We start from the raw sequence: 23,500 nt of genomic DNA, 5'->3' as shown, positions 1-23,500 counted from the left end.
CTGGCTTGCTTCACCGCCCGGAGTGTTTCTGTGCCGCCGATTCGATGCCCCCTTCAATTTAGTCCGGGGATATATGATTGGTCCGAGTGTTGGCGATCGTTTTTATAATCTTCGTCAAAGCACACCCTGGGATGTGGAAGCTCCACCAACTAATGCGAGCAGATGGGACACCCGGCTTAACATGCATTTGATGGTAAGGTGTAGTCTTGATTGCAAGGCGCTGCCTATGAAGCTCCTATCTGGCAGTTTATAGTGGGGTCGGGAATTGAACCCAGATTCGACAGCTTGCTCTTCCTCCAAACCACCGTTCACGATGGGGGGTGGCCGGGGGGGGGGGGGCGGCCGGGTGGGATTCTCCCTTTTAGTATGTGTAATTGGATTATAGCAATTTTCCATTTGTTTTCCTGCCAATTATTCCTCTTCACGCCATGCTTCTTCTTGCTTGGCCTCAGCCCCCAACCTTGGGTCCATTGCTGGTCGCTGCAGTCCAGGTCTTGGCCACAGGACTGGCAGTATCCCTGGCTGATCGGGCAGGCCGCAAGACCCTTCTGGTTCTATCAGGTACTTCATGAAGGTGTTATGGTCTTTGCAAAAACAATTAATGTCTTGCCGACTTTGCAAGCCGGGGGGTTGTGGTCTGTTTTACCAAATCATTGATGCATCACATCTGTCCTTCACATTAAGCTTTTATTTTTATTGTTTCCTACTTCATGCCACGGCTTCCCATCCCAGGCCTGACAATGGCTATCAGCCTTGTTATTTTTGGAGGTTACTTTCACCTGCAGCCTGCTGGGCATCCTGCAAATGCGACGTCTGGACTTGCAGCACCTCCAGGCACTGCGTCTGACCTTGGTCATGGATCATTTACCTGGCTGGCCCTGTGCTGCATGATGACTTACATTGTCGGTGAGTTTTCTGTTCACGTGAAGCCTGATTAAGACGATGATGCGTTCTCCCGATTAAGGTGTCAGGATCTCTGAGGCTCCATAGAACCCGGCTACCTGTTGGCGGAGAGTGCTTGTCGAGGGCATCCAGAGCACTCACTGTGAGCTCCCTGGTTGAGAACGTGATGCAAGTGCACTGGTGTGTTTTAACCTGAAAGTTTAAAGTTCGCCGGTGGAATCCGGACACGTTAAAAAAAAATCTTTTATTTAGTTTATTTACACTTTTGTGCTGTCTGTGTAGGTTTCTCGCTCGGCTGGGGGCCTCTTCCATGGGTTATCATGGTGGAGTTGGCTCCAAATGCGGCACGTGGTGTAGTCGGTGCCGTGGGTACTTTATCCAACTGGCTTATGGCCTTTCTCATCACCAAGGAGTTTGCGGATCTCATGGTAATGCCTGCTGGACCAACTGTCCTTTCTTGCCTACACATTAACAGGAGAGTGAATGGCATTCTGGGAATCTGGACTCTCGAGGCCTTCCAACAAGTGGGATAAATTAGTGTGCCTTGCTAATTACTTGATTTTGATTTGTCTCCTTTATTAGATGCTAGCAAATACCACCTGGCGCTTCACTGATAGGAATATTAAGAGGGGGGGGGAGCGATCGAGGAAGGGAGGGGGCAGGGGAGCAACACCTCACCACACGTCGCTATACACTCCGGGAGAGAGCGGGTAGGAGGATGAGGAGGAGGAGGCAAAGAAAATGTTATGGTATGCTTTATGAACACACACACACACACACACACACACACACACACACACACACACACACACACACACACACACACACACACACACACACACACACACACACACACACACACACACACACACACACACACACACACGTATTTCCTGATTTACGTCATCGAAAACATCATTTAAATCGAACTTCAAAACTCCATTGACCTAATGTATTAAAGTTATGCGTTCCAATGCGTTATTGGCAGAAAAATTGATTGAGTGGAAATTAATTAAATGTTGTGATAAAATACTGCACATAACAGTGTAGTTGTCTTTTTTTCTTCTTCTTCTTCTGTTTTTTAACTGAGCAGCAGAAGGTTGTTGGTTGCATCATTGTCTGAGAGTGTGGCAGTGCTGCTGATGCAGTGCCCCTGTAGATTAAAGCAGGAATTTGGAATTTGGCCAGGATGCCAGGTTTCGCTCCCCTGCTCTTCACAAAGCAAACCGTGAAGGGATCTTTGATGCCCATCTGAGGGACGGGCACGCACATCGATTAATCACCCTGCCTGTGAAACGCCAGAATGACAGTCTATATCTGAGTTGAGGTTTGAACCCAGGCTAGACAGGTTAGAACGAGTGTGTGTACCTCTGAGCCATCCTGCCATGGTGTGTTGATAAATTAGTCAGACAGAGGCTCAGTGTTGTCTGCCCCTTCCTCCATGTCTGGCAACTCCAGGAGAGGGCATGCTAGCTGCTTCTTTGCACCACTTCTTGGTGATCGAGTCGGTGTTGATGTAGTGAGATCGGTTGAAGATGTTGATGCTGTTGGTTCATCAGCTCAAGCCTTTTCAATCTTCTTGAAGAAGCTAAAGAGTTTTCTGCACCACTTTCTTCTGTGTTTTTTTTTTTTTTCAGCAAGTATTGTTTTGTAGCCACTGAAAACATTTTCAAATTCTCTCTTGAACTCTGAGTTCACTTGTCCCATTGCTATTCTAATCCTCCCGTTAATGTTCTTTTAATTCGATCTTCAATTTAATTCATTGTGCCTTCCTAACTCTGGGAATTTCCCCATGGAGAACCCAGCCGCAGCCGCGCACCCACTGCTCGTCCTGCAGCGACCCCGCAGCAGAACTTGTCCTGCTGCTTAATTATTTTTGTTTTACTCAATGAAGTCAAACTTTGGGCACATTCAGTAATCTTCTCTTCGCTCAATATAATTGTCCAAACAGTAGAAAAAGTTAAGTTTTTATTGCTTTGGCAATTTCACGTTTTCTTCTGTTAAGGCCCTGTCACACCTTGACGATTTAGCCAACGTATGCCTGACGTATGCAAAAATGGGCTAAAACGCCGGCACACGTCGAATACGTTATGGGTAAGTTTGTATACGTTAAGAGCACGCTGAAAAACACTGCCATACGTCGTAGTACGCTGGCTTTCATCGTTGTACTTTGCGGTTGTCCTCAAATTTTACGACGTATGCCAGCGTATGACTCGCACGTTCTGCTACACTGGCCATTAGTTGTTGACACATGTCGACACATGTTACTTGTAAGTTACTCATAAGTCGAAACACGTCGAGGTAATGATTAGCGTACCCGAAACTTATTTATAACCTATGAGTAACGTGTTGTAGGCTCGTTACACGATCGTTGACACACGTCGAGGCACGTTACTTGTAAGTTAGTCATAAGTCGAAACACGTCGAGGTAATGTTTAGCGTACCCAAAACTTATTTCTAACCTATGTGTAACGTACTTCCAACGCATATTGACGTATGTAGACGTATTTGATTGACGTCTTCCAGACGACCCAAAACTTACTGAACGTGTTTCTAATTTACAGCAACCGTATAATGGCGTATTGGCAGCATTTAAAAAAAAAACAAACAACAATAACTTCCGATATTTCGTCACGTGCCGTTACGTCACATCCGATTGCCTCTTCAGTTTGCTCATGTCTTATTCTTAGTTCCTCCTCTGTGAATATTTTCTGTTTGAGGATATTGTCACGTCGACGTCGAAACTTAAAAGCAAATGTCCGAATATATTTTAAAATTCGTGATAGACTAGATATTTCGTCACGTGCCCTCACGGAGCCAAGGAGAAAAAAAGAAAATGTGCCTTGACGGAGAAAATAAGTTTCGGGTATGCCAAACATTACCTCGACGTGTTTCGACTTATGAGTAACTTACAAAGAACTTGTGTCGACGTGTGTCAACGATCGCATATCGTGCCTACAACTTATTCCCAGCGTAGCAGAACGTGTGAGCCATACGGCAAGTACGTCGTAAAATTTTCAGCATGCTTGAAATTTCACGATGTACTAAACGTACCACGAAATATGACGGCATACTTCATCGTTTTTCAGCGTGCTCTTAACGTATACACAACTTATCCATAACGTATTCGACGTGTGCCAGCGTTTTAGACACATTTTTCAAAGGTCGGCATACGCTGGCTAAATCGTCAAGGTGTGACTGCGATGTTGACACTTCCAATTCTCAGGCAGTTATGATTTAAATCGGCGTGCGGCAGGTTTTTAACAGGCTACGCCACGAGTTCGTCGGCGATACGTGCAGTGCGCTATGCCTAAGTTAAACTATCGTTGGGCATAGGTTGTGAACGCCGACAACAGGCTAAGCATTCGTTGGTATAAGTTATCTATAAGACAACGAAACGTTCTGTGCCCGTTACTAATATGTTATGCATACAACCAGTACGTTATGAATACGACCAAAACTAAAAAAAAAAACATCAAAATTTCAGCGTACGCCAAGGTTTTACATACATTTTTATACGTTGCCATTGCTGGCTAAATCGTCATGGTGTGACAGCCCCTTAAATATGGAGGAGGGAGCACACACAGCCTTGCTTAAAGTAAATACGCTTGGTTATAAGAATCGCTAATTTCTTAAAATTTTTCGATTTCGACACTTTGTCGACGACGACGAGTCCACACTAACAAATCCTCAAATCCGAAAACAGATTTTGATTATATACTTTAATTAGTCCATGAGTCAATCGTGGAACGTCAAATCATATAATGCACAAAATTGCTGCATGCTCCTAATTTGAAATCTGTAGCACCGACAAAAGTGATGTATACACTATCCAGCAATGTGTAGGTATGAAGATCAGGCATTCGATGATATGACTGAGGAAAGTGGGGAAAAAAATAATTTGAGTGCAGAGACCATGAAAGCCTGTTCCAAGTCTATGTCTTTTTGAGCAGGCTGAAACATAATAGCGGCTTAAGAAGCCAACGAGGTGACAGCGTGCTAACAAAGATGGCACGGCTGCCATCTTGGTAAGGCTTTGTAAGGCTTTTTATTTTGTTCGTGTTTTTTTTTTTAATGATTTGCACCCCCTGAATTATCTTCAAAAGGGGTCTTTAAATTTCCCCCAATACCCAGTTTTCATTCGTGCACTCCCTTGGTGTGCATGCAAAGTTTTGGGCCGCGAGGTTTCATGGTTTTGGAATTATGCAGGACGCGCGCACACGCTCTTTCATTATAGATTACATGACATCACAATTGAATCTCAAACCAGGAAGTAAATTGACACTCAACCTTCAGCTACCAATGTCTCGTTGGCCGATTCCTTTACCTTTTGATGTGTTTTACCTGTCCATGGTTGCAGCCATCATCGCCATGAACTCCCATTGCACAGAAATTGTCATTCACTCTGACATCAACAGACCTTGCATGACCTTGAAGATGTCACAAACATTGGTTCGAATATGCTTCCTACCTATCCTAGGCCATACCGAGCATCTTCACTCTCCTATAGATTTGGTCATTCCAGACATCGTTTTGAAAATTAAAGTTTGAAGTTTGAAAAGTTTGAAAAAAACTCCATGTACATTATGACTTGCATCTTCTTCGACCCTCTTCCTCCCTATTTGCCCATGTATATCCCATACAACCCATCCATCCTTCTTCCTTCCCCTCCAACTCCCCCTTCCCCATGTCATTTTCCATTTTCTCTATTGCTCTCTCCCTCATTTCCCTTCTATTTTCTCCCTTGTCATTTACTGTGATAGGTTATTCTTTGTGCACAATTGGCCAATATGTCAGTTAGGAATGAATGAATGAAGTGTGCTTATGGTGAAGGGTCCTGTTTCAAATCTCAATGTTGTATAATTTTCATTTGAACATATCCCATGATTACATTTGATGGATGGCCTGACCAAAAGCTGACTGAGACTGCAAACAATTGATCATTGGATGAAGGATCCGGTGGTTGTTTTGGAATTAAGAATCTCTTGGGGGAACCCGCCATCATCCACGCCTGGTTGAAAGTGTTCCTTGAAATGTGAAAGCAAAAGAGTCTTGTTTTGGTTTTTTGTTTTATTTATTTATTTATTTATTTATTTATTTATTTATTACAAAAACAGATCACTGAATCGGTCCTATCCATGAACTTGCCACTTGGAGTCTCAAATTAAGATGCAGTTGAAGCTCGGAGAATCTGCAGCATCAATGTTGAGCACCTTGTTGAAGTTTGATTTTGCTGTGTTGCTTCAACATGAGTGTTGTTACCCCCCTGCACACACAAAGTGAAAAGCGGGGTTGAGCAGTCGGTTCACTTTGTGTCCGTCCGTCTGTCTGTCTGCAAACGACAGTTTATGATCGAGGAACAACTTAATTTTGAACACTAATCAGTAAACAAAGCTGCAGTTTAGCAGTATTTGGCTCTGAGTTTGTCCCGATCGTGCTTGTGCAGAGATGAGTTTATTTTATTTTTTAGTCTGTCTGCCTGTCTGGAAGTCAAATCAAATTGAAAATCATTCCAAACAGGAAATTTACTGTTTTTTTAAGGAAGTCATAAATGACACAAACAGGTACAAAGAACGAATCTAACGTGTTCGATAAGGTGGTGTGAAAGACGCTGCATCAATGCAGGAAATTTCCAAATTTATTTTTCCAACAACCTTAAAAAAAAAATTTTTTTTGAACTTTCAATTGAATTGTATACTTGAACACTGGAGAACACAAATCACCTTTTTAGCATTTTCAAAACCCTTCCGTTTATCAGTACTTGGGCAAAATATTACAGCATTTTACATCATCTCAACCAATCAAATTTGCCGCTCACAGACCCCTCCCATGGCCTTTTATATCTCAAGACTGCGTGGGGTAGTGTTCCATGAACTCCCTAGTTCAGGGGTTCCCAACCTGTGGTACGCGTACCACAGGTGGTACATTTGGACTTTCTCGGTGGTACGCGGCAGCGTGCTTTTAGTTTTTTTTTTTTTAACGCAGTTGTTAGAAGGGGATATTGTTATCACCCGGGTCGTCTGTCCGGCTGTCCGTCCGTCCGTCCGTCCATCTGTCCGGCTGGCTGGGCGTCAACATGTATAGCTGTGAATGCGATAACTCATAAACTGTTCGCCATATCGATTTGAAATTTGGGTCACACATGTACCACCTGAAAAGGAAGAACCCTGTTGATTTTGGGCGTGGCCGGATCCAAGATGGCCGGCTGGGGTGGCCATCTTGAAGAAAATGTTTTTTGTAATAAATGGAAAACCGCTTATTTGATTTCAATTATTTTTCAATGGTGGGGGATTCCCCATCTCTGATGGTATATTTTTACTTCTCTCTCATGCACTTGTGCACAGTAATTAAATTTATATCTAAAGCGGCTGTACACTGACAGCTGTTTGTTATCGGCCATTGTGCACAAGTCTTATTATTCGTTTTGTCTCTACACGCCACACTGTCATCATTGCTTATTGCCCGGCTTATTGTTACCGTTATCGTTCACCAGCATCACGTCAATGCGAAAATATTCGGAGAGTTATCTCAAGTTAGGCTTCACTTCCATCCAAAAAGGTGAATTAGAAGCTCCACAGTGTGTGATTTGTGGAAAAGTTCTCCACAATCAATCTATGAAGCCAAGTCTATTGAAGTGCCATTTTGATTCTGTTCATCCTGAACACAGCAACAAGGACCATGATTTTTTTTCGTCGGAAGGAAAATGCCATGAAAAGATCACGCTTCCACGGCAGCGGCAGTTTTCAACAGCAGTCTACGGCAGCCGTAAAGGCATCCTACTTAGTTGCATTGCGTATTGCAGAACAGAAAAAACCTCACACCGTCGGTGAAAGCCTCATCCTTCCCACCACAAAGGATGTCGTACGTCTCATGCTGGGAGAACAAAGCGCCAAGTAGCTCAATTCTCTTTCGTTGTCAAACAAAACAGTTCAGAGGCGCATTGAAGAAATGTCAACCAATATTCGTGACCGGGTGGTGGCAGAAATCAAGGCGTCTCCATGCGGATTTTCTATCCAATTGGATGGGTCAACTGATGTGGCAAATTGTGCCCAACTGTTAGCGTTCGTTCGGTACGTGCATAAAGCCGAGTTCAAGGATGAAATACTATTTTGCCGCCCGCTTAAAACCACAACGAAAGCAAAGGACATTTTCGAAGAGGTGTCTTCCGTCTTTGATCAAGTTGGGCTGTCATGGGTTGATCTGAAAGGCTGTACTACAGATGGTGCTCCAGCTATGTTGGGGTGCAGATCAGGTTTCCAAACGCTTGTGAAGGCAGTTGCTCCTGAAGTGCGCGGCCTACACTGTACGATCCACTGCCACGCACTCGCAGCCAAGGCGCTCCCCAAGCCATTGACTGACATTCTCTCAACCATGATCAAAATTGTGAACCATGTGAAATCCCAAGCTCTCAATTCGTGACTTTTCAAGAAACTTTGCGAGGATTTCGACTCCGACCATAAAGTTCTCTTATTCCACACTGAGGTGAGATGGTTATTCCGTGGAAATATGGCGGAGCACGTGTTTGAACTGCGAGCTGAGCTTCGTGAATTCTTCGAAAACGATGGAAAACCAAAGACTGTCTATTTCGTCGCTGCTTTGAACGACCCCGACTGGGCATTGCACCTGGCTTATTTGGTCGACATTTTCTCTCAGTTAAACGCCCTGAACAAGTCTCTTCAGGGGACTGGCGCGACTATCATCGACTTCATAGACAAGGTCGAGGGATTTCAGGAAAAATTCCGTCTGTGGAAGACGAATGTCGAAGCGGGAGTGGTGGTCATGTTTTCTTGCACGGCCGATATTCTTCAGAAGCGTGAAAAGAATCCCCCAAGGGTGTTCATACAACTGGTAAAAGATCACCTCGTTTATTTGGATGAGGAATTCAATTCCTATTTTCCAGATCTCAAGGAACTGGATCTGAAAATGATTCGCAACCCATTTCACATGAATGCATTGGATGTGCCACCTGTAACAAGACTGCAGAAAAGCTTGATTGATCTCCAGAACGACTCCACAGCCCGAGATCAGTTTGACGAGATGAATCTTGCGGACTTCTGGTGTGGAATGTTGGGGTCTTACCCTAAGCTAGCTGCCCTGGCTGTTCATTCGCTCATGGTATTCCCATCTACATGGCTGTGTGAAGCTGGGTTCTCGTCAGTCGTTATTCTAAAAACAAAACAAAGATCCCTACTGGATGTTGAACATGATTTTCGGTGCGCTTTATCCAAAACAAAGCCTGACATCGACCTGCTTGTGAGCAAGAAGCAGGCTCAACCATCCCATTGACTGGATATTTTACACAATGAAATCGGTACTTATTGTATCATTCTTTTGTTCAGATCAGATTGCTCAATGTCATAGTTGTGAATTGTTAGTATTGTTTAACTCCCCATTGTCGTATCTGTATCGCAAATAAACACTATTTTAGGTGAATTTTGGTACAGTGGTACTCGGTGGGACCACGAACATGTGAAATGGTACCCCAGTAAAAAAAGGTTGGGAAAGCCCTGCCTTAGTTGTTGTTGTGATCATCCAAAACTGTTTTGAAATGCTCGACCATGCAACGAGTAAAGCTCTCCTAATGTCAATCCACCATTAGTAAACATTGACGTGCTAAAGGAAGCTGTTGGGGTGAGTGTGACATTCCTTTATTAACTTTATTTAAATATTGTGATTGTGTCCGTCCGTCCGTCTGTCTGTCTTACCCTGTAACTCCTCCTACACCGTTTGAAATAGGAACTTGAAACTTTGGGACATAGTAGATATATGTATGGGGAAGTGCACAACACTTTCGGATTTTTAATATGACACCTAGGGGCCTGGCCAGAGGGGTTGGGGTCATGGGGGTTGATTAAAAAAAATTTGTCTTATAGCTTTTTTAATTAAACATATTCATGAGTTATACATTTAACAACATTTTTTTTTAAACACATGATGATCAGAAGGTGCTTGGGGGGTAGGGGGTGCTTAGGGGATAGGGGGTCAACATAGCTCCTCCTACACCGTTTGAGATAGGAACTTGAAACTTTGGGACATTGTAGATATATGTATGGGGAAGTGCACAACACTGTCGGATTTTTGATATGACACCTAGGGGCCTGGCCAGAGGGGTTGGGGTCATGGGGGCTGATTTTTATAATTAATATGAAACACAGTTCATTCCTATGATTAAATTGATGCACAGTTCTATATTGCTGGACAGTGTTAAATTAATGTTTCATGAAATGTTGACATGCTTGCAATGACTTCTGATTTAGTAAACATAGTAAGTCTTTGGTCATAAAGCACATCAAATAGAAATGAATAGTCAATCCATTTTGCAAGATAAAATTTCACCTTGCGTTAATGGGACAAAGCAGTGCGCGCGGGAATATGCGATGGTGTGTCATCGACAACGTAGTTCTAGTTTTTTTTGGAAAACTATGTTCAATCAGGACATTACTCCCCTGATCTGGAAAAACCTAGTAAGTGCTCTCCACTGGAATTTGAGATAATCAGAAGAAACAATGGACCTTTGGGATGATGGTGCTGGTAACAAGAGAATTAGTTTAAGCATGTCGGCTGAACATGGGGGACAATGTTTCCGCTGCACATGTCTTTTTTTTCTTTTTTCTTTTCTTTTTTCTTTGTTTATATGGTTACATAATGACTTACTAGGTTTTTACCTGATCAGATGCCTACTGTTGGCCAACTTGCTCGGTTTTGCCGGAACAAAATCTACTAAATTGGAAGAGTTTTGTTGGACTAAATGAAGAGGTCCTTGAAAGTCCAAAAATAGGTCAAACTCAATTTTGACCAAAATTCAACTTATTCGATTTTTCCACATCAGGGAAGATTAACTTCTTGTAAGGTTCACTTTTCAAACATACCGATGAAAATTTTGTCATATTGATTGACGGAGTGTGTACTGCAGATGGAGACACGAGTAGGTTTTGCAGTGATACGTTGTGGTGGTGTTTCCTCCAGCATGCGTTGGGTGAAGATGGCGTGTTCTGGTTGTTTGCGGGAGCCTGCGTGGCCGGCCTAATATTTGCGGCCGTCGTACTACCGGAGACGAAGGGTCAGAGTTTGGAGCAGATCCAAGCACGGATGGGCTCCAAGAAACCACAATGACGCGTGGACCCTGAACATCAAACTCCTGAAATTCCTTGACCGTAGAATGCCCTCTTGCCATTGTCTACAATCTGGAACACTTGCAGTTTTGTTAAAGGTGTGATGTTACAATTGAGTGATCATGTGTGGCCTCTCCATTGTATATAACGTGACCACACACCATTGCTAAGTTGCTTTCTCAGAAATGATCTGATCTTTTACTCACTATTTTGCGGTTATCCTTATTTGGTGTGCGTTTATGGATACTGTATGATTATATTGCATTGTCGGTCCAATTGCACTAAAAACGGTAATGCTGCTCAACGGGTCAGACGTGTTATTTGGGACAGACAGGTTGCCACTTGCTGCTGACGGCAAGGCTGTGGTTTGTGAGAAATGTTTTATTTTCATTTTCATTTTTTTAATAGAATTTTTCATCTTGTTAAAAGCGCTCTTGGCACCGGAGATTTCCTCCCTCAAGAGCAGATGGAGCATTTATTTTCTACCTCTGGGGTCCTTTTTTGGGATTACATTGCTTCCTTGGTGCTACAAGCATTCTTTTACCTTATTTTATTTTTATGCTTTTTTTTAAATCAAACATTTCTAACTTCCTGTCCACCAATCCCCCTTTTGCCAATTGTCAGCTTCCCCAGTCCATGAAGTGACCAGAGAGGTTATTGAGATTGTTCTGTGTCGGTGAGTATGTGTGAGTCCGCACACAGATATCTACTTTATTGTGGATCGTTCAGTCTCAGACCGACTGTAATATACTGTGCCTTCAGAAAGTATTCACACCCCTCGACTTTTTCACATTTTGTTGTGTTACAGCCTGAATTAAAAATGGATTAAGTTAAAAAAATTGTCACCAATCTACACAAAATACCCCATAATGACGACGTGAAAACGTGTTTTTAGAAATTTTACAAATTTATTGAAAATGAAATGCAGAAATATATAATTTGCTTGCATATTCAGCCCCCCCCCCCCCCCGAGTCGATACTTTGTGGAAGCGCCTTTGCAGTAATTACAGCTTCGAGTTTTGTTCAGTATTTCTATCAGCTTTGCACATCTGGATTTGGGGATTTTCTCCCAGTCTTCCTTGCAGATTTGCACAAGTTCTGTCAAGTTGGATGGGGAGTGTCGGTGAACAGCAATTTTCAAGTCTTTCCACAGATTCTCAATGGGGTTCAATTCTGGGCTTTGGCTGGGCCACTCGAGGACTTTCATGTTCTTGGTCTGAAGCCATTCCAGTGTTGCTTTGGCTGTATGCTTGGGGTCATTGTCCTGTTGGAACGTAAATCTTCACCACGGTCTAAGGTCTTTTGCACTCTGAATGAGGTTCTCCTAAAGGATTTTCTTAATTATATTTGGCTCCATTCATTGTTCCCTCTATTCTTACAAGTCTCCCAGCCCCTGCCACTGAAAAGCATTCCATAGCATGATGCTGCCACCACCATTCTTCACAGTAGGGATGGTGTTGGATGGGTGATGAGCTGTGCACGGTTTCTGCCAGACGTAGCGTTTTACATTCTGGCCCAAGAGTTCAATTTTCGTCTCATCAGACCACATGCTTTTTTGCCTCATGCTCTCAGTCTGCCACATGCGGTTTTTGAAAACTCCAGGTGTGCTGTTATGTCCCTTTTTCTCAGGAGTGGTTTCTGTCTGGCCACTTTCCCTTAAAACCTACATTTGTAAAGTGCTGCAGAGATTGTTGTCCCTCTGTCAGGTTTTCCTATCTCAGCCAAGGAACTCTGTAGTTCTGTCAGAGTGGTCATTGGGTTCTTGGTCACCTCCCTGACCAAGGTGCTTCTTGCCCAGTTGCTCAGTTTGGTTGGACTGCCAGCTCTCAGAAGAGTCTGGGTAGTTCCATATTGTTTCCATTTCCTAATGATGGAGCTCACTGTGCTCTTGGGAACTTTCATCATGAGAAATTGTTTTATACCCTTCCCCAGATCTATGCCTCCTCACAATCCCCAGATCTATGCCTCCTCACAATGTCCATTCTACGGACAGTTCCTTGGACTTCATGGCGGAGTTTCTGCTCTGATATGCACTGTCAACTGTAGGACCTTGCGTAGAAAGGTGTGTTTCTTTCTAAATCATGTCCAAACAATTGAATTAGCCACAGGTGGACTCCAATCATACCACAGGTGAATACTTTCTGAAGGCAATGTACATACCCCAGCGAGGTTCACCATTGTTATTTGCAAAGGGCTTGTTGTATATCGCTCCTTCCCAATTCCATATCCAGGCGATGCATGATGTCATCACCAGACACCCGAAGGAAGGGAGGACTCAGTTTTTACTCCGTTTTATCTGTCTGTTTGTTTATTTGTTTGTTTGTTTGTCCAGGTGATATCTCAGCCATTCTGAGATCAAGGAAGCTGAAATTTGGGGACAAAAGTGAAGATGTGCTTTGGCAAAAACGTTATTTTTTTATTTTTGATGAATCAATTAATTGATTAATTACTTGATTATTATCGATTTATTAAATACTTCATTTTATTTCTCATCCTGGTAAAATCCCAGGTACCTTTTGAGCTGGGAAGCTAATATTTGGACATGACAGTGACCACGTGGTTTGGCTATAATGAGTATTTTGATTTATTGATTAATCAATTGATTGATTAATTATTTTTTTTGTCGTTTGTCCGGGCAATATCTCAGCGATTCTTTGAGCTGGAAGGCTGAAATTTGAGGACAAAAGTGAAGATGTACTTTAGCAAAAACTTTATTTTTTGTTTTTTGATGAATCAATTCATTGAGTAATTACTTGATTATTATCGATTTATTAAATGCTTCATTTTATTTCTCATCCTGGCATTATCTCAGAAGCTGATATTTGGACATGATAGTGACCAAGTGATTTGGCTCGAAAGGGTGGTTTTGACAATGATTGATCAATCGATTAATTATTCATTTTTCGATTAAGTACTTGATTTTCAAAAAGTTACAGATTCAGATGAAACGATGGTAGTTTCGGTATGCTATTCAGCAATTGATTGAGAAATTATTTAATGATTATTATCTTTTATTTATTTTAATTCTGCAATTAATCAATTATTGCACACCGCTCCCTCCCAATTTTGGCTCAATGTGCTGCAAGGCGGCATTCCTGGGCGCCAAAGATGCTCCGGCGATGTCGTGCACTGGAAGATTGTTGTTTATTTATTTGGCATGGGGGGCAGTGTACTTTGAATGTACCATTACTTGTTTTTGTTTTTGGTTGTTTATATTATATTGGTTATATAATACTCTTTCCATTGTTTGAGTTTGGGGGTGGGGGGGGGCATTGCCATCGGCATCTCTGTGAAATGTGCAATTTGCATTAATGTACGTTGTCTTATGTTTTCATTTGTTATTTTATCATTTGCATTGTGATTTGTGACAATGGCAGATTATCTTTGGGTTACGTACTACACTACCTGTTACGAGCGCAAAGGCCAATCGCTGTGCAATGAGGTTCTGCATCGGCTTAGCCAATCCCCGTCTTAAGGGCCTGTCACACCTTGACGATTTAGCCAGCGTATGCCGACGTATGAAAAATTTGTCTAAAACGCTGGCACACGTCGAATACATTATGCGTAAGTTTTGTATACATTAAGAGCACGCTGGCATACGTCGTAGTATGCTGAGCTCGTCGACAAATTTTAACATGCTCAAAATTTTTCGACTTATGTCAGTGTATGACTCACATGTTCCGCATACGCTGGCCATAAGTTGTAGGCACGTTACGCGATCGTTGACACGTCGACACACGTTACTTGTAAGTTACTCATAAGTCGAAACACGTCGAGGTAATGTTTAGCGTACCCGAAACTTATTTCTAAACTTTGATTAACGTGCTTTGAACCTATGTGTAATGTATCTCCAACGCACATTGACGTATGTAGACGTATTTGACGTCTTCCGGACGACCACAGAACTTACTGAACGTGTTTCTAACTTACAGCTACCGTATAATGGCGTATTGGCAGCGTTTAGGGAAATTGGTATATAAAAATGGGCTTCACAGGAGGAAGCTGTCAGTGTTCCAGACTCCATGTTTTTTTTGTTTTTTTTTTCTTCGTCATGACGGTGATGTTGACACTTCGATTTCTAGTGCGGTTATGATTTAAATCGTTGAGCGGCAGCCTATGAATAGCCTACGCCATGTGATCGTCGACGATATGCTGCCGCACGCTATGCAAACGTAAGACTATCGTTGGGCATACGTTGTGAATGCTGACAACACGCTAAGCATTCGTTGGTATAAGTTATCGAAACGTTCTGTGTACGTTACTAATACATTATGCATTTGTCCAACTCGTTATGAATATACCAAAAACTTTTTAAAAACATCAATAGTTCAGCGTAGAAAAACATTTCAAAAAAATAAAGCCGAAGAATGCTGCAAAGAAATCTCCTGGCCGTGGCCGTGGACGCGGACGCAAGGAGAATCCATCATCACCCACACCCTCGCCATCACACTCACATACTACTACTGACATGGACCTACTACTACAACTACTACTACTACTTCCACTAATGACACGCTCACCTACTACTACTCCTACTAATACTGATACTACTGACATGGACATGTACTCACCATGGAGTCTGAAACACTGACGGGTTCCTCCTGTGAAGCCCATTTTTATATACCAATTCCCCTAAACGCTGCCAATACGCCACTATACGGTAGCTGTAAGTTAGAAACACGTTCAGTAAGTTCTGTGGTCGTCCGGAAGACGTCAATCATATACGCCTACATACGTCAATGTGCGTTGGAGAGACGTTACACATAGGTTCAAAGCACGTTACTCATAGGTTAGAAATAAGTCTTTTGGAAGAAGTCTTTTCTTTCAAGCTTCTAGGTCTCACTATCTGCCATGACCTTTCCTGGGAAAGTCACATTTCCAACCTCGCCTCAAAAGCCAGTCGCCGACTGGGAATCCTCCGTCGTGCTAAGTCCTTCCTCGGCCCTCTTGAGCTCCTGACCACTTACACAGCTTTTGTCCGTAGCCTGATGGAGTACTGCTCTCCCCTCTGGGCTGGTGCTCCTGCCTCCCACCTTTCTCGGCTTCACGCTGTCGAAACCAGGGCATTTAAGATCATCGGCATCTCCCGCAATGATGCTGAGTCTTTGGGCCTCTCACTCAATCACCGCAGGTTGGTCGGTGGTCTTTCTGTCTTCTACCGACTCCTCTCCAGTCTTGCCCCCCCTGCTCTCTCTGCGATTTGTCCCCACCACATTTCCACAGGGCGCTCAAGGTCTGCCAACAACCCCCTTCTGGTAAAACTACCAAAATCACGAATCACTGCTCATCTTCACTCTTTCATTCCTCTTTTTTTCCCACCTTTGGAATAAACTTCCTCACTCTATTCTTTCCCATTCTTCCCTCCAGGCTTTCAAAACAGCTGTTCACCACCACCTCTTATCTTCCCCCATCCAAATCCTCGATCTTTTCTACCCCCGATAATCCACCCAAGCCCACTTCCTTCATTTCTCCTGCTTTCCTTCCTGAAAGTCCCCGAAATGTCCATCTTCTCTTCGCCATGTTCCCCGTCCCATCCCCATCCCTCTCCCTTCCACAGTTCACCTAATGTGTCTGTTCCCCACTGTTTTGTCCCTTCCACTCCCGCCCCTCTTGTCTCATGCCTCCTTGCTGTGAGTTGTGTGTTAGCTCTCATACGAGCCTCGACCAAGGTATACAAAAAAAAAAAAAAAAAATGTTTCGGGTACGCTATGCATTACCTCGACGCGTTTCGACTTATGAGTAACTTACAAGTAATGTGTGTCAACGATCGCATAACGTGCCTACAACTTATGGCCAGCGTATGCGGAATGTGTGAGTCATGCGCTGGCATACGTCGAAAAATTTTAAGCATGCTTAAAATTTGTCGATGTGCTCGGTGTACTACGACGTATGCCAGCGTGCTTCAGCGTGCTCTTAACATATACAAAACTTACCCATAACGTATTCGACGTGTGCCAGCGTATTCGGCAAATTTTTCATACGTCGGCATACGTGTGACAGGGCATGACTGTGATGTTGACACTTCGATGTCTAGTGCGGTTATGATTTGAATCGTCGAGCGGCAGCCTTTTAATAGGCTATGCCACGTGATTGTCGGCGATACGCTGCTGCGCGCTATGCATACGTTCGACTATCGTTGGGCATACGTTGTGAACGCCGACAACACGCTTAGCATTCGTTGGTATAAGTTATCTATAAGTTATCGAAACGTTCTGTGTACGTTACTAATACGTTATGCATACGTCCAACTCATTATGAATACGCCAAAAACTTAAAAAAAAACATCAATAGTTCATCGTATGCAAGCGTTTTACATACATTTTGATTCGCTGGCTAAAACGTCAAGGTGTGACAGCCCCTTTAAATCTGGCATGAACCTCTTGTGATAATCTGCACAAATACAGTATTCGCGGTGTTTCAGTTCATGGACAGACAGCAGTAATTACCGAAAGAGCCCTTCCAGTGTTGTAAAAAGGTGAAAATACTCCAAAACGTCTTCTTATGATTGTGTTTTGCGTTGAGCTGCAGCTCGCTGACGTATGATCAGATGGTTGTTCTCATGAAGACAAAACATCAGTTTCCATTTTCATTTTTTTTCTTCGTTCTAGATTCTCCCCATCTAAATACCGTTCACCTTCCAATCGATCCGTTCAATCGACAGTCCTTCGATGATGCGTAGCCATCCAATGTTGATTTACAGTGACAAAGAGTGCCATAAAACCAGTGATGGTAAATTTGCACAAATCATTTGAATTGGAGACTTTACTACAATGAACTCTTCCTTCTTGAAATATCTTTCAATATAACTGTACACATTTTGATTGTTGTTTTCTTTATTACTCATTAACTTTAAATATAACACAAATCTGGAGACTGCGATGGTTCACGAGCAATGTACACAGTTCGTCTTTTTTATTTTTTGACCTTTGAGGGGACGTTACGGGCAAACTGGCGGGAATCGGGAAAAACGTAAATGATGAAAGTTGTAGTACTCAGAGCACTACTTGCATACCAACTTTCATTCGAAACAGTTGAAAACCCTCGGAGCTCGATGCCCAATTTATTGATTTTTTTTTGACATTTTCTATGTTCGTGACCTTGTGACCTTGACCTTGGGACGAAAATAAAAAAAATCGAGCTCCGTGGGGCTATGCAGGTGCCATTGGGCTAACCAAATACCGAAACCTCTGCCAGATTCGACAAACCCCCTCGGAGAAGATGTAACTTGAAACCGGCTACCCCCTAAAAACACATGTTTTTGGGGCGTGGCTCCGCCCATAATGGGCACAGCACGCCCATTCTCCGGAAAACACAACTGGATCATGATATAAACCTCGCACCCTAATTTTATCAAGATCGGATCAAAACCCACGGAGCTATGCTCGGGACAGACAGACAGATACCCATAACGAATATAGTGGTCACTTACTGACTCGTGAACCAACAAGGCGTGCACTCGAGTCTTCCTCTTGCTACATATTTATTGTGATCATACCATGGATGCAAATAAATCTTTGATTGGCATCTTTTTTTGGAGATTCCATTTTTTTGTTTTTTAACTGAGCAAGCTGTACTTGAAGCCATCTTAGTCCGTTTGCCACCCGTATATGTTCTGTACTCAACCTTGTTGTAATGAGAAGTGTATTGTTTTTTGATGGTTTCATACTCACATGGGTCTATAGAGAAAATTTGGCTTGGTTTCCGAAGCGGCAACCTTGGGGAACTCCGCTAATTTGCATAAATTCAAGATGGCCAACACGGACAGGGGTGGAATATAACTTTTCAACAAATTAACTTACAATCGCGTGTGATACCTCTTTTCTGTATAATTGTGACCTGAGGAATCGATTTCTGAGGTCAAATTTGTTATTTGGGGTCAATTCAGGGTCAAAGGTGAAGTTCAAGGTCTTTTTCGGCCAAAAATGAAATACAATAATAATAATGACATTTTCAGAGCGATGGTGGTCAAGCGTTTATTCAGTAACGTCGATGACTCCCATTCATCATCAGAGCCGAATGCAAGATCAAGATGTTCAGTTTCCTCGTCATCTTCCACATCTGCTTCTCCTTCCTCTTCCATTTCATATTGGTCTTCGTCTCCTGTCTTGAACGGTTGAAGCAGGCGTCACGACAAACACAAGTGCAATACACAGTGCATGATATATTTCCATGGTGACAGCTGCAACGTTCAGTGCCGCACGCCTTCAACGCCGCCTTGCAGCCGCACCGCACTACATCCATGAGATCTTGGGGGTCCTGGGGGCTGATCGGAGGTTGCTGGTACTGGGGTGTCATCTTTTATTTCCCACCCATACTTCGTGATGTCAAGTTCAGGTGGAGCCTGCTGGTCGGCAGGTTTTGCAAGTATGGTCTGCATCCCTGGCTTAGCGCGGCCATACTCCAGCATACCTGCGGGATGAGGTTGCTGGAATTCATGTGAGAGGACATGGGTAGTGCGTCGACCATTGGGTGTGAATACCTGGAGATCGAAGTTGTCAAACCACGCGAAGATGGCGCCGACGGTTCTACACAACCCCATGAACTGGTGGAGAACCTGTGCATTGTCACCTAGTAGACGAGCGTCCAATTTTCGGAATCCCAGGGCCTCATCGTACGAGGTCGTGAAGCCATGTTCATGAAGGGGTTTGAGAAGATCGGAACTGCCGTGCCGGTGCAACGGTTTGACTGCCAGTCCTAATGTTGTCTGATTTCTGGTTCCTGTAACGTGACTGAATTGACTGGCTCAAGCTCAGAGATTTGTTGGTCACTTTACCACTGGATACCAGGTCCGAAACCAACTTCAACAAACTTGGGCTGGTCGCCTTGATTGTGTTGGCCTGTGTAAACTCTGATAGGTCATAATTGGCACTGCTGTACTTGACCGACCGTGCCTCATGCTTGATCTGCCTCACCACGGAAGCAATGCTCCTCTCATCCGTATCATCTACCTTAACTATCTTGAGACTTTTAGCAAAGGACTCACGGAAACCAACAATGGCAGCACAGCCATCTACCCGAACAACAATAACATCCTTACTCATGCAGTCAGTCAACTTGCTAAACATGTCACGTTGAGCGAGCTTGCCACCTCGATCCGAGTACAGGGAATGTAGTTCAACACTGTTCCCTATTCTGGACCTGTCTCGGTTCATGTACTCAATGACTTCCTTCAGAGCATTTTCATCAGCACTACCAGTTGACAAATCGGCATATGTGGGGACTTTCGTGAAACTGATACAGCAGCGGACGTGGTAGTTGCACTCAGCAGAAGGTAGATCAGAAACAAAAGCAAGGTGCAACTTGACTCTTCTCGCGATGTCATCATTACGCTGCTCAGCAACATCAAGGAGCATATCTTTCATAGTTGGGAGTGGGTTACGTTCTGTGTCAAAACGTTCTTCGGTCATACACTCACGGACACGGTCCCATCTTTCTGGGTGTCTATCATCAATGGGTAAACATTCCTCGCTACAGAACATACAATCACGTTTGTACTCAAACACACCTTTGTCAGCTACCTTTGTATGAGGCCTTGTAGTTGTCCCTACACCCTCATCTTCAGCCTTTCTTTTCAGTGACTTTATCACTCTCTCAATTTTCTCTTTTGATGTATAAGTACAGTAGCAACCTTTGTGGCAGGCGATGCTTGCCGCATCTCCACCAACATCAATAATGTTCTGTAGCTTAGCCTGCAGGTCTCCATCTCCACCAGATTTGGCGCACGAGATGAGCTTCTTGATCCCGATATCAGTGAATTTCGTTTCTTTTCCGTGACACAATGGGAGAAGACACTTTGAATCAGCCATCATACGTTTCTCTGAAAATAAGAAGAGGTGAGATTAGAGTCAATGGGATCGTTCATAAACTATCGAGTAGGAGTGATCTGCAGTTGATGTAGGGGTCAAAACGTTTTAAACCCCTTGTGGTGAATTGAGGTGAATTGAGGGACATGACGCGGGATCACATGTTGTGCGTCTCGCGTATAAGGGGAGGTCTCCGCGGCACGGAGTGATTGTCCCCGGGGCATTGCCATTTACATCGGCTGTTCACTTGATGCTCGTTAACTGAAGGTGCTCATTGACTGGTGAGAATGGAGATTATATCGAACTCCGTGCTTACGCGGATTTAGTCTGCAATGATTAATCGCACATGTATACGTTACTGCTTATGTACTCCTAGCTGAACCTGTATTCCCCGGTGTGCCCACAGAAGCGGCTCCAATCAAATGGAATAAAGCCTAAACTCTGAAGGTTCTTGTCTCGCTCTCATTTCAATTTATTCCATTTGGTTTTCTCGGCTCTCTCAACCAACGATGGACAAGATCTACAAACCAGAGAGGTTCGACGCAGACCCAAACGCGACTGACGCAGAAATGAAATGGTCGCATTGGTTCTGTTCCTTCTCACACTATCTGACCATCATCGAGGAGGGAGCTGACAAATTTGCCGCCCTCGTGAATCATGTCTCGCCCAGCGTGTACAGGCTCTTCTCGGAGTGCGACACTTACGAAGCAGCGATCGACGTGCTGCAAGCGCTCTACGTGAAGCCCAAGAACGAGGTATACATACGACATCTTCTCAACACACGCAAGCAAGCAGCCGGGGAGACAATCGATCAGTTCCTGCAAGCTCTGAATCAGCTGGGAAAAGACGGCAGCTTCCGGGCCGTAAGCGCCGAGGAACACCGAAAGGAAGCCACACGGGAGGCATTCATCCAAGGACTCAGATCAGCCCACATACGGCAACGCTTACTAGAGAAAGCGCAACCCACTCTTGACAAGGTAGTCGATCAGGCTCGAGCGATGGATACGGCTCAGCAGCAATCTGAGTCATTTGGGACACCGATGCTGCTAATGAACGCTGCTACGATGGGAACCCAAGGAACCCCACTGGCACAGACACAGCCAGACATAGGGGATGGAGAAACACCCGAGGAGCCGGATACCCAGGCCACGTCAAACTCCTCAGCAACTGCTCCGGTTGGTAAATGCTTCTTTTGTGGGTACAAAAGGCACCCTCGTCAAAAATGTCCCGCCAGAGATGCCACATGCATGAATTGCGACAAGAAAGGGCATTATGCCAGGGTATGTAAATCTACTCTAAGGAGAAATAAACCCACTTCTGCGGCTCTCTACTCGCAAAATAAATTAACTGCAGCCTCCCCGGGGAATCTATCCAAGGCTATCATCAACGTACGAATTAACGGGCATATGGCTGAGGCACTGATTGATACCGGTAGCTCTGAAAGTTTCGTCAACAGCTCGCTAGTGAAGGGCAGGAAATGGATAATCCACCCGACAGACAATACGGTATGCATGGCCGCCACATCACTACAGTCCCGCGTACGAGGGTACTGCAATGTTGAATTGGACGTAAAAGGGTACACGCATCGGGATGTAAGGGTACTGGTGCTTCGTGATTTGTGCGCAGACGTAATTCTGGGTCATAATGTCCTCAAGCAGCACACGAGCGTCGAAATACCCTTTGGAGGAAGCAAGCCTCGTCTAATTTTAAATGCGTTGACCACCGCGGAGGTGACGTCCCCCCAGCTGTTCGCTAACTTGTCGCCGGTCTGCAAACCGATAGCGATCAAATCGCGGCGATATACCACTGCTGACATGAATTTCATCACCTCAGAAATCAAGCGATTACTGGAAGAAGGAATTATAGAACCGAGCGATTCGCCATGGCGCGCACAGGTGTTAGTAACCAGCAGTCAGAACCATAAGAAACGAATGGTTGTCGATTATTCCCAAACGGTCAATCGCTTCACCCAACTCGACGCCTACCCCCTGCCGCGCATAGACGAGATGGTCGAACGCGTGGCCAATTATAAGGTATTCAGCACCATCGACTTGCGAAGCGCCTATCATCAAATTCCCATCCGAGAGGAAGACAAACCTTACACTGCATTCCAGGCAGGGAGGCGCCTCTACCAATTCAGGAGGATTCCGTTCGGTGTCACGAATGGAGTAGCTTGCTTCCAACGAGTTATGGACGACATCATCTCAGATGAAAACCTCAAAGACACTTTTGTTTACGTGGACAATGTCACAGTGTGCGGTAGGGATCAGGGGGAACATGACATGAATCTGGACAGATTCTTGAGCATTGCTAGAAAATATAATCTGACTCTCAACTACGAGAAATGCGTATTCTCGGCAAGGTCAATTGACCTTCTCGGCTACACAATAGCCGACGGCACAATTAAGCCTGATCCTGAACGATTGCGCCCACTTCGTGAGCTACCCCCACCTCAGGACCTGCAGACAATGCGCCGGGTGATCGGCATGTTCGCTTACTATGCGAGATGGATTTCGCAATACTCCGAGAAAATACATCCCCTAGTGCATTGCAAAAACTTTCCACCAGATGCCGCTGTTGTGACAGCTTTCCACAACCTCAAGGATGATATCAGTAAGTCCGTGGTTTTATCGATCGATAGCTCGGTGCCCTTTGTGGTGGAAACCGACGCTTAAGATCACG

At 44.1% G+C, this 23,500-nt stretch overlaps 1 protein-coding gene across 1 annotated transcript in view; it reads left to right on the top strand.

Moving 5' to 3' along the window:
- The window catches only part of SLC2A8 (solute carrier family 2 member 8), a 30,214-nt gene extending 11,675 nt beyond the window's left edge, over positions 1–18,539 (top strand). The window contains exons 7-10 of the mRNA XM_085855166.1: positions 453–561; positions 733–906; positions 1,186–1,331; positions 10,870–18,539. Coding sequence (XP_085711292.1) covers positions 453–561; positions 733–906; positions 1,186–1,331; positions 10,870–11,016 — 576 coding nt within the window. The 3' untranslated portion in view covers positions 11,017–18,539. The remainder of the gene's footprint in view (positions 1–452; positions 562–732; positions 907–1,185; positions 1,332–10,869) is intronic.
- Positions 18,540–23,500: the final 4,961 nt, after the last annotated feature.

The sequence above is a fragment of the Eptatretus burgeri genome, chromosome 14 (assembly GCF_056783735.1).
Source record: "Eptatretus burgeri isolate ZD-2024b chromosome 14, Ebu_testis_v1, whole genome shotgun sequence".
In the NCBI taxonomy this organism is placed as follows: Eukaryota; Metazoa; Chordata; class Myxini; order Myxiniformes; family Myxinidae; genus Eptatretus; species Eptatretus burgeri.
Note: the sequence above shows the minus strand (reverse complement) of the source record. Positions and strands in the feature narration are given on the sequence as shown.